This window comes from Haliotis rubra, unplaced genomic scaffold (genome assembly GCF_003918875.1).
Source record: "Haliotis rubra isolate DU_JTF1 unplaced genomic scaffold, ASM391887v1 Scf61, whole genome shotgun sequence".
Classification (NCBI taxonomy): Eukaryota; Metazoa; Mollusca; class Gastropoda; order Lepetellida; family Haliotidae; genus Haliotis; species Haliotis rubra.
The window spans coordinates 1,536,004-1,548,187 of NW_025767313.1; the positions used below are offsets into that span (position 1 = coordinate 1,536,004).

The window sequence follows — 12,184 nt, forward strand, 5'->3', positions numbered from 1 at the left end:
CTCTCCGTACCTACTTACACTTGTACCTATTTCATTTTGGTAACGATTACCCAACTTCTACATCATCACCTCAGCCTTCTGAAGATGAGAATGTAATGTTTATTTGCTCCTTGTTTAATGCCACACTCAGCAAAGATTCAGTTATATGCCAGTGGTCTATAAATAATGGAGTCTGCACTGGACAATACAGTGATCAACAGCATGAACATGCATGAGTTGCAGATCTAATGTAGTTGAAACCGAGGGACATAGTAGATTGAATCAAATTATCTATCTTCCCAATGTATAAATGACAAACTAATTAGTTCTGACAACCGTGTCTATCAAATAGCATAAACTACCGCCATCACCAAAAATATTAGCCACATGATTTATCAACTCTCATGATGGACTTGTCATGATGATATCTGATGGACAGCTTTGAAAACTTTTTTAACAGCAGCCATATAACTCTTGTACTTTAAACCAAGAGTGGTGCTGTATTAGTACATCTACATCAACAGCGGGGCCCGCATCTCCTTCAGACCCATGCTGTGTACACACTAATGCTCCTGCAACATAGGGACACATAGCCGGATACTGCACCAAGAGAAGCTAGCAGCACAGCATCTTCTCAACAAATGGGCACAACGACCTGATGAGGCAGCAAGTGGTATCTGCTCACTCGTGAAATAAAGGGTAAGACATCTGGAGATATAATCATTTTCAGACACATAAAGGATGGACATGTATTATTTCTAAGTCATAACAATTACACATCTACGTTAATATAAAGCAATTGAAGAGATGCTTCAAATAAAGACCATCTTTTTTATCTAGTAGTTATTTCATTTGTCCAAACTAGTCACATGTGCTTGGAGCAATGTCTCTGTCATGGGCATATGCTTTGTTATTGATAAAATGTAGAAGAAGTGATGGGAAGAGTTGAGTTCACATGGAAACATCTTACAAGATGGCTTCCTTGAAAAAACATTAATTTAGAGATATGAAATATACAGAATCAAAAAGAGTATGAAACAGTTCATTTGTGCTTATTATAATATACCAGTGTGTGAAATAAGCCAAAAACCCAGCCAGACATCTGGGCTGGTAAGTTACCAGCCCAGAAGAGATTTAACCAGTCCTTCTTAAATATTAAACAGACAGTGCTAGTGGACACGTTATCTGAAAAAAAAATTCACCGTCCTTCGGGCTGGCTAGCTGTAAAATTAGACCGTCCGACAGAAATCTAGCCCGTCTCGGGCATTATTTCATACACTGCATATACATTTAAAATAACACATTATAATTCTTGTGAGCGTTTGAGTTAGGTGTAACACTGAAACAATATTTCAGTTACATCAAGGACATATGAACTTGATGTGAGTGAGTAAGTTTAGTTTTACACCTCACACAGCAATATTCCAGCTATATGGCAGCAGTCTGTAAATAATTGAGTCTGGACCAGACAATCCAGTGATCAACAGCATGGCATCGATCTACGTAAGTGTGATACGATGACAGGTGTTGAACTTGATGAGGGAAAGAGGCTGAAGTAACACAGGTCTCAGGTTATTCTCTTGCTTTGTACAACACAGTGGTGAACACAGGAGATACAGTACAACCAGAAATTATTGAGAATTTAAGATTGTAAAATATTTTATTTTTTTCACTCATTCCTCACGTATTAAATGTGAATATTAGCAGAACATAACTCCAGATTCAAAGACAGGTGAACAGTTAGTATTTTGTCAAGTCACCATGGGCAGCAATGCAGGATTCAATGCGGCGGGGCATACTACTGATCAAAGAAGTTAGAAAGTCGTGGTCCATGCTGTCCCAATATCGGAACACCTCTTCTTTCATTTCAGTAATATTTGTCAGATTTTTCTTATTGACACTTTCCTTCATAAGTCCCCAAACATTTTCTATTGGATTTAGGTCAGGGCTATAGCTTGGCCAATCTAATAATGTCATATTTTGGGTCCGAAACCAGGCCTGTGAATGCTTTGAACGATGTTTTGGGTCATTGTCCTGCTGACAAATCCAAAAATATCCATAGAACACGTGAGCAGATGGAAGTAAATGTCCCTTGAGATATCTGTGTACCGCTCACTGTTCATATTCCCTTCAAATACACAGAGGGGCGTTGCCCCTAACACATATATGCCACCCCACACGTTAAATTATGGACTGTACTTTGGGCGCTGATACAAAGGTTTTTCAGTTTGTTTGGTCCAGAATTTCAGTGTATTAGGAAGCAGCCACACAGAACTTTCATCTGAGAAAATCACATTGTCCCAGTTAAAATCTCTATGCTGTAAGCACCAGTTCAACCTTCGCTCCTTTTGTTCAGGTTTCATGATTGGTGATGGAATTCCTCGAAAATCACATTGTCCCAGTTAAAATTTCTATGCTGTAAGCACCAGTTCAACCTTCGCTCCTTTTGTTCAGGTTTCATGATCGGTGATGGAATTCCTCGACTTTTCTGCCAACCCACTGCAGCAGCTCAGTTCTAATTGTCTCCTTACAGACAGCCACAGTTCCTCTATCAATCAGATCCAGCCTTAAATTTTCTAAACTCCTTCGTTTGTATTTAGAAACAAGAATACCAAGCCGCCTCCTGTCACCGACAATTTTCTGGGCTTACCTGCGGCTCCCTGGTGCTCAATGCCATATCCATTTGCAATATTTTTCAAAACACGATAAACAGTGGACAAAGGGATACCTGTAAATCACTTTAGCTGATCTGATGTCCTTGTTTTATAATACTCTAAAATCAACTTCCTCTTCTCTAAATCATCTATACTGAGGATCACTGAAAATGTCGTCTGCTAGCAAGTAAGCAAAGGGGGATAACTCTTCACAAACTAATGAAAAAGGATGAACGAAGTTGTCACTCTTGAATGAAACCAAGCACTTGATAGCTGGTCAAGGTTAATTATGCTAGAAATCCAATTAAACATATTCCTAAAATTCTCAATAGTTTCTGGTCATACTATACCTCCGGGAATTTCAGTCCATGATCAAAAGATCCTGGCATGCATAAGGGACACAAAGTGTGCCACATGAAAGACCACTTGGCCACCTGTTCCTCCTCCAGTTATTGCGATGAAATGAATCAACATCCAAGCAACTTCAACCTATGTTTCTCTATACAACAAATGCCAATCCAACAGACCCATCTGAACACATGGCATGTCCAGTCATGGCAAGCAACAGTTTGGTTGACTGGAGAATATTTAAACTTATTAATTAATTTTGCTTTGCATCTCTATCAGCAATAGTCAAGTTACATGTTATCCTGTAGGAAATCCATCCTGGACCATGTAGTGGTTGACAGTATGAGCATAGATAAGTACCATCAGCCCTATCAGCTTCACCATACACTGTCCCCACAACACTGATTATTCCATACACAGTGGGTATTTGTGTCCCATTAGGCTGCAGAATCCTTCCCCAGAGGTCATGACTGGACACATGGTGATACCTGGGACTGGGAGAGCCTATTTCCTCATCTCTAACCACACTGATTCCCCATTGTTGTGTTACCTACAAGTCAGCACTCAAAGACCAATGTTAAGCTGTGGTAAAGGTGCAGGATTAACTGAGTTTCCAGGTCAACTTGATCTGAAGAAGCACATGCCAGAAATCCCCTGCCACCAATACAAAGATTTGGGAAGGCATATCACACGTTCTGTGAAGTTGGTATGAGACGAAAACAGCCCAGCATTTGATGTAATCCTTGCGCCAGCAAAGAGCTTCAAATGAATCGTGTACAAGAAAATGTCACGGAGAGACACTTTGGTCCTGGTCAATGATCATTCAAGTCTCTTTGCTGCAGTACATGGCCTTTCAAAGCATTATTTTCAAATAATTAAACATATTTATTAGTGATGTGTTTGATAATCCTTGCACTATGCACAAAGTAAGTATTGGAATGACAGGCTGTTCTTATACTGAACCGATGAACTAATCAACCCTCTTGGCATAATCATGAAATGAGCATAAAATATAAATACTGAAAAAAGTACATGGTAATCATTTAATGTGGAGCCAAAGAGATATAAAACAGAATAGAAAAAGCAACAGAAAGCATTTGGAAACAGTCCTAATTGGTATAAATGTTAAAGCCATATTCAGCTTCAGGAGTTGCTGGCCCTGTGTGCAGGAATTTCATGTACTGACATCTTTTATGTTTGGTTCTTTTAATTCAGAACCTGTATTTGCTGAAAAGAAGATGTACCAGAAACAGCAGAAGAAAATCTGTGGAAGAAGTTCAAACCATTCACAGACAGGGCACAAACAGCATTAAGCAGATTCTCAGTACCAAAGAATAACAGGTACTTGAATAGATCCATCTTTGTAAAGGTAAATGCAGGAAAAAAAGTGTTAGAAATTAAGCTGGAAGAACAAAGATCTAACATATAGTTTCAATTACTTGAATGAAAGCACTTCCACTATCTAAAATTTCAAAATTACATATCTGAAAGGACCCCTTGAACAGGTAACAGAGAATTTTCAGGCCACAATAAATTTAATCATGTAACTCATTTACGTACAAACTTTGTATTTCAGAAGTGAGTTAAGTCTAGAATGTTGATGAGAGCAGAGAGGTTCATGTATTTATGAATGGCCGCCATTGGCCTGTAAAATTGAATGAGATGGGTGGTTTGGCAATGGGGCAGATGGAGAGGACAATCTCATAAGTTTATCATGGCCAAAGGTAATGAACAGAAGATCATAAACTGGGAGATTTCTTCCAGGGCTGGAGGATGTGATGCTGACCATGTGAGCATCTCCTCTGAACGAGTCCAGGTCCATCAGTGAAGACCTAATATTGGCATGCACTGGAACGGGGTGTCACTTCTCTAGCAAATGGGACTAATTTGATGAGCACTTACCTCGTCCGACTCGAAGACATGACACAGAATCTTTGCCTGTCGTCTTCTACGTAGAGATTCGGAATCAGGGCTTGTGATGAGGCGACGTCGTGCCATTATCACCAGAATATCACCGATATCCGCAATATAGGATATTGTTCTTAACGAGTGGTCCATCATAATTTCCTGGAGAACATAACATGATCTTAAGACCAGTAATGATTATTTGAAAGTCATTGTTCACCATAAGCAATCACCTGTTCAATCCTAATCATACCTTTTTTGATCATTTCCTTTGCTTATTGTTATCATAATAGGTTTTAATGTTATAAACTTTGTCATAATGACCTCATTTTCTTTAATCAACATTCTGAAAAATCAGGCTGTAATTTCATGCTAAACAATGCTACATCTAACCCCATTTCATTTTCTCGTCTCAGAAGCTAACAAGACATTCAGCATCTACTAATCTACCAGCCACGTCAAGTTAAGGGCAATATATCACAAAACATGTTACTTTGGAAGTAATTGGTGACAGTAATGTGGAAATGTCAGACAAGGCGTGTGAAAACTGTCAGGACAGTACAGAGGTCTCCCGATAGAAGAATAGGGTTTCAGGACGATTATAGACCATCGAGCACAATCCCAGTGATTGTGTCCCCCTTTCTCAGTACACAGATAGACACTTCCTGCAGTAAACAAGGGTGTTGGTTTACATGGCTGCAGGGCTTCTGTTACAGGGGCTAAATGACTTGGTGACAATTACAACAACTCTATAGGAAACCTTGCAGTGTGCAAAAAGAGAGAGCAAATTACATGATTGTCAGCGATATGTTTTATAGGAAATTGCTGCAGAAGGCTGAACTGGGTCTGGAAAATGGCCAGGATATTTGAAGCCATTATAAAGAAGAACAATAATTGCTTGTGGGAAATTAAGCCAAAAGAACATACTTCCACAGATTTCAGGTAATGGCCAATCCTTCCTCCTTCAGGTTTTGTTTTGCTCATAGTTTGCAGCACTTACAAATTACATGGCAGTGAACTTTCAATTTGGGAGTCTTTCAGTAAAATACATACAAAACCCATCCAAATATGCCTTCATTACATTAAGTATTTTGGAAGGTGATGCTTGTATTGTCCTCAAGGAAAGAGATAATAGCTTATGTCATCAGTTCTGTAAAATTGGTTACTGTTGACAGGAGGTTCTGTCAATCAGTCAGTGATAACTGTCATACCATGGTATACTGGTGTTCAAACTTCCAAGCATATTCATGTTGTGCATGTGACAAGGGTGAGGACATGTGGGTCAGCAAATTTAGTTATCCATCCTGGACATGTCAGTTTTGTTGTCTAAACCCTGTAAACCAGTGATTCAGAGTAAGAGCATAAACGAATGATCTGTTGATCATATGAGTTCATGACAGTAAGGACTGACCTATCTATCTACATATGTGCTGCTGAATGTCACACTCAACAACATCGCAGCCAAACAAGTGACGTTGTCAGGGTAAGATGACGCACAATCATGCCTCACAACGTCACTTGTTTGGCTGCAACATCGTTGAGTGTGACAACCCAGTCCATTGAGCATTTTAATGCAAGAAAGGCTTTCTGGGGATGGAATCTTCCCTCCAAATCCCCATGAGTCGGTAGAACGAACTGACCTGCAGATCGGTGTTCAGTACCATGATCTTCTCAGTAGACACAAACAGATCCACGTCGGTGCTGGGCTGGTTTTCCCCTTCAGGGGCCTGGAATGGGGATCAAAGTGAGTCAGTTAGAAGCCATCAAACAGACACAGTTGGGTACGGTGTGAAGGTGGGTTCACTGCCTTCAAGGCCCAGCTACTGGAAGGAAGCAATCAAATGTTACAAAAAGAAGGTCTTCACTGCTGTAGCCTGGAAGGAAATAAGATTCATCACTGTTGGTAACATTCGGGGTCAGGAAATGTCCTTTCATGGAGGAAGCTGTGGTTAGTTAAAATCATTATCACATGCAATCTCATTAAATTCAGATCACATTCGATACATCTCTCCTTCCAGACCTGACAAACAATCCATCAAAAGGCACATCAGGGGTACCTTGAGTCAACTTTGACCCTCCAATCAAAATGAAGGAAACTTTTGATTCTTGATTCACTCAGATGTAAAAAACAATTTGGCTTCTTTTCTTTGAAACTTCAGATTGGAAATTGTAATAGAAAGAAAACTAATACAGAAAACAAATGTGTAGTAAACCATTTGCTTGTCTGTGCCATGAGAAATGACAACATATGTACATATTACCCACAACATTATATATATAGTACAGCCTTAAATATTCTCCATTAAGAACTGCCTTTATAATTCAGATTTGCGACAAAGCAATCAGATATGAATTGCCACATGATTTATTCACTCATTCATAGAATTTTGAAGTTCCAATGCTGATTGGTTGATTTGAAAGTTCAAGCGATGCATCTTCCAATGGAAAATGTCAGATTTTGATGGAGAGAGTATAAAATCATAGTGAAAGATCAAATTTGAATGAGATTATATGTAAAAAAGTGGAAAGGAAAATATAATTGAAACTTTATGTCAAATTTATGACACTTTCCTACTCAGGAAGCATTGTGAAGTTAAGTTGGAGTTTAATTTCAATAATGTGATACAAATTCCCAAGTGTGGAATGGATGATGGCGTTGTTAACAGCGACGGTTAATGATGAACGAGCTCAAGCTGCAATTACACTGCTTGTCAAACAATGACTGAAAAATGGAAGAAAGTAGTAGCAAAGATTAACTGTGTGTAAATAATTCACTGAAAACATCATCAAAACACTTCAGCCGAAATAATCACACATCATTCAATTTTTTTGGCATAATCAACATGAAACTTTCAGGAAACCGTGTTTTTCGTGAAACCTTAACATACCTTTGGCAAAGTGTCTGGATTCAGTATAAATTATCAAATCATTGACATGTTGTTTCTATTATTTTTGGTTCTTGTCAACACATAAATATTCCATCAAAATTTGAATCTGGAATGAAATTTTGATGCAATTTGATGGCATTCCGGCCAAAGTTCCAGCATTGACATAGAACTATGCAGACTGGGTCAGTTCTTTAACATTAGAGTTGCATACACTTTCATTCACACTCAAATCTTATTTACATCTCAAACTCAATAATTATTTCATGAATAATTGAAGATCAGTAAACACAAAATACCAATGTTTTTAAAGCTTTTTAAAAATTAAAGCATTAAACTTCTATGTAAAAAATGTGAAGTCAGTTTTACACCCTGCTGATTGACATGCATGTGATTGACAACTGCACACAGGATGTCAATTACGCTGTGCAGGGGGGACAGACTAACGTGATAATCAATCATGCAGCCTTCTACCATGCCAACTGCACATCACAACCATATATTTCTAACCCACCAGAGCAACAATGTTGATTATTGTTTTCCTGCAAAAGCCTTAAATTATTCCCAGTAATTGCAGGTGCATTTGTGTTTTTACTGAGGAACTCTTGAAGCAGGAGGTAAATTGGCTAAAAGTGAAACTCTAATGGGATAATGACACATTTGTCAATTGCATTGCCCAAAACCAAACTGGTCAAGCAGGTGCGATTCATTCTGCAGAAAGCTGTTTTCACGTATAAATCTTTGTTTTTCATGTACCTAGTTGATCAATTTTGAAATTGCTTTCGGGTTGCAAATTAACAGGAAGACTGCAAATGAGGTCCATATTTCTTCATTTATCTAGAAAATGTGACCTTTCTCAGTAATAATTGTTCTTGGTGGAGCAAACAAATATTCTTTACAATTGCAGCAGTCATCTGATTCTTTGATGTATTCTTTCGACAACAAATTATGGTTGAAGGAAAGGGTAAATGCTGGTTAACTGTTAAGAAAATAATTTCAGAACTCTCCTAGTGCATTGTCCTTGTTCCCTGGAGTTGTGTGCTATCTGCCAGCATCTCCGTGACCACCTTGTAATTCTGGCACTTAGTTTGCTTCAAAGTTAGTTTATTCTGTCAAAACAACATTGCAATTCTAGGTTCAAGATCTAATTCCAGTGGTAATCAAATATCACTTGACTTAATACCACCTGTAGCTGTTTCCATAATGAGACTTATCATTGATCAATTTACACTAATGGTACAGTGTGGTCCCTCTCTGCATTCTGTAACAATACAGCTACAGCCTTGACGTCTTACAACATCACCTACAGCTATTGTGACAATCAGCAAACAATTGATATTTTGTGTGAAGTGAACTAACAGCCCTGAATTCAATTTCACTTTTTAAATAAACTTCAAAGCCTACAATCCCAACTAATGGTCTTACATTGCCCATAGATGAACTTTAATCATTGAACAGGTGCTTGTATATCCTAAAAAGGCAGCCTGCGGTTTATAGCCATTACAGTAACTGATATGGAATTCATATGACACATACAAAAAAGTTACCTAAGTAAATACACTTCCTCTCAAAAGATGTCTAAGATGAATTTTTATTGAAATTATCTTCAGCACCATAATCCTTTCCAGGAAAACAAAACAAGAAAAAACTACACCTATCACAGCTTGCAGATTGCAACCATTACTGAGTGACAAATCAAGTGAACATGTTTATTATTACTATAGAGCTTCACAATGTGGCCTGCAACCTCAGCATGGAAATGCAATTATCATGAATTGACTATCCAACATTAAGATTAAGGATTTAATCAGGCATGACTCAGCTGAGAGTTCTCTCCAACAGTCACATGCCCAAAGTGGCAATAGTATAAACTGACAGACTTAAAGGGATCACCAAAGAAATCCATATACAGCAGCCATTGTGGCCACGCTAGTGGTCAGATTGACATCCTGCAATTGTGCTTTCTTTGTGAGTTCTCCAACACCTGGTGTTGTTTCCCTGAGTCATCATCCTCAACAACCTGTGTCACATCCTTGCAACATCAACAACACTACACACACATAATGCATTCAATCATCTCAAACAGTGCAGAAAACTGGCTTTGACTGAACCAATGATTAACGGATTGGGAAGAAAATCAACTTCGTAATAAGAGCTTGCAAATGGTTTCATTTAAGTTGAATGTGATTGAAGCAATGAAAGAAAGTGTGTTTCAAAACAAATTATCCATTGAACTGTTTGTTGCTTTGAAAAATTTCACTTTTAAAATAGGTCGATGTGCACATGAAGAATTTTCAAGAATGTTCCAATGCCTTTTCATGAAGAAATTGACAAGGATGATAATGATTTTATTTTCATGAGTTTCAGTGATATCTTGAAAAGTGTAGGCCAAGACAAGATGAATTATTTCACATGAAGTCATGAGATGGAGACAAACGGTGACCTGTATGGTGAAAATGTCAGACTAACAGATGCAGCTAGAGCATCTCATTCTTCAACTTTTACAGTTCAGTGGATATTTGGCACAGTAATAGTTTCATATTTTACCTTAACTTCATTAAGTTCATCTACAGTGTTAAGCTATTTATTAGGAAACAAAGAAAGATATTATGAATATTCACAGAGCATTCAATTCACATTATGAATATTCACAGAGCATTCAATTATCATGAGAATGTGTTTTACTGTGGTCCAGAGACAGAATCCAATGTCATCCAAAATATTTTAAATTAAATACAAAATTATCAAAGAAATGTCTCTCATTTGAATATAGTTCATACAATTTGTCATGAACATGTAACAGGTGATATTATGTACATCCAGATATATTTCAAAACATAGCTAAAATTTTAATAAAATTTTGAAAAATACATGATCAAATTTACAATCATTCATGAAGAAAGGAAACGAGTATTGTATGTGATACATTGTAATTGCATGATATAAAATACATTTTGCAGGATGTGATAACAGAGACACATATACATGACACGAATAGCAAACTGTTGATCTGGCAATTGTAGCAAGACACATGGAAAACATAGACAAAGGAAATTAGAAAAATACAGAACAATGGTGGGGTTTTCAAAATACCTGATATTTTTCACCAAAATGCAAACTGCCCAAGGTCTGAAGATGAAGTTGACACCATTAATCAAACAGTAAGCAACAAAAGCACTACAATCGATGGACATGACAAACGTGCTTCACACGGCACACACAGGACAGGGATGTTATTCTGCTCTCCTATTTTAACAGCACGAAAATTATGAAGGATGGAGTTAACAAAGTCTATGCATCGAAATAAACTTCATACATCTGCTCCACAAAAACTCTATCAGCATGACAGTGACAAATAACACAAGGTTACAAAAATGTTTTTAAAAATGAATTTGAAAATTCTCTTCAAAAGCCTTTATTAAGGAACTATGACTAGAAATGGTATTATTCTGGTAAACTTTCCACAAACAGACTCAGGTAAATTAATGACTATTAGCAGATTAAATATATGTCTTATTGATATTTATTTAAAGGTAAATAATAAAGCAAAATAACTGAGCTTACCGACATTAACCAACAACAAAAAGAAAGTGAAAAAACTACATGTGATATGTGTACATGTGTAAATGTATACTGCATTCTTCAATAATATTTCTGATCCGAGAGATTCTTGAATACTTTATATGCAGCAAAACTGTCTTTGGCTTCCACAACGGTAATTATTTCAGCTAGACCTGGACAGGTTTTACCGCACTGGTTTAAGCTGATGCAGAGATAGTCAAATCTAGAGTGATGTTGTACAAAGTAACCATAGCGCTACAACTGTCAATAGTCTATATTTAGGCATGGGAGTTACTATCACCTTAGCAGCAAGATTGCTTTGTACACGGCACACTGAAATTTATTTGAAACATGCCTCTCAAAATGTTCCAATTGTGTAGTTGTCCTTCTCAGCACTGAGGAAAATATCATTAACAGACTTTTTGCAAACAGGAATTTGCAAACAGAAAACATAAATTCTATGTTATCAGTGTTAGATTTATTCAGAAGTTTTTTCTTATGGAATATATTCAACTGAAATCTTAGCTTAAAAAATTGCAAAACAAACAGGAATAAAACAGTTTGGTCTTCCATGTGTATAGATTCTGCAGCAGGATTTGAAACCAACAAAATGAAACTGTTGGCTCTGAGTGAGTGAGTATGATTTTCATGCCACTTTGAGCAATATTATAGCAATATCACGACAGGGCACACCAGTAATGGGCTTCACACACTGAACCCGTGTGGGGAATTGAACCTTGGTCTTCGACATTAGAAGCCAATGCTTCAACCACTAGTCTACCCTAGTGCCCCAAACCAACCAACTGACTCCGGTAGTAATCACTTGTCTACAGAAGATGAAGACTGTAATTA

General features: G+C 37.5%; 1 protein-coding gene across 10 annotated transcripts in view; it reads right to left on the reverse strand.

Moving 5' to 3' along the window:
- Window positions 1–12,184, reverse strand: part of LOC124255838 — a 149,511-nt gene that overhangs the window by 57,100 nt on the left and 80,227 nt on the right. For 9 of the 10 annotated variants that reach the window (XR_006892777.1, XM_046689784.1, XM_046689782.1 and 6 more), the window contains 3 exons: window positions 10,865–10,900; window positions 6,527–6,613; window positions 4,884–5,048 (listed from right to left, as the gene is read on the reverse strand). Coding sequence is in view for 9 of the 10 variants with exons in the window: in XM_046689784.1 (XP_046545740.1) it covers window positions 4,884–5,048; window positions 6,527–6,613; window positions 10,865–10,900 (288 nt within the window). In the remaining variant the exon portion in view is untranslated. The remainder of the gene's footprint in view (window positions 1–4,883; window positions 5,049–6,526; window positions 6,614–10,864; window positions 10,901–12,184) is intronic. The other variant, XM_046689780.1, reaches the window with a different exon arrangement.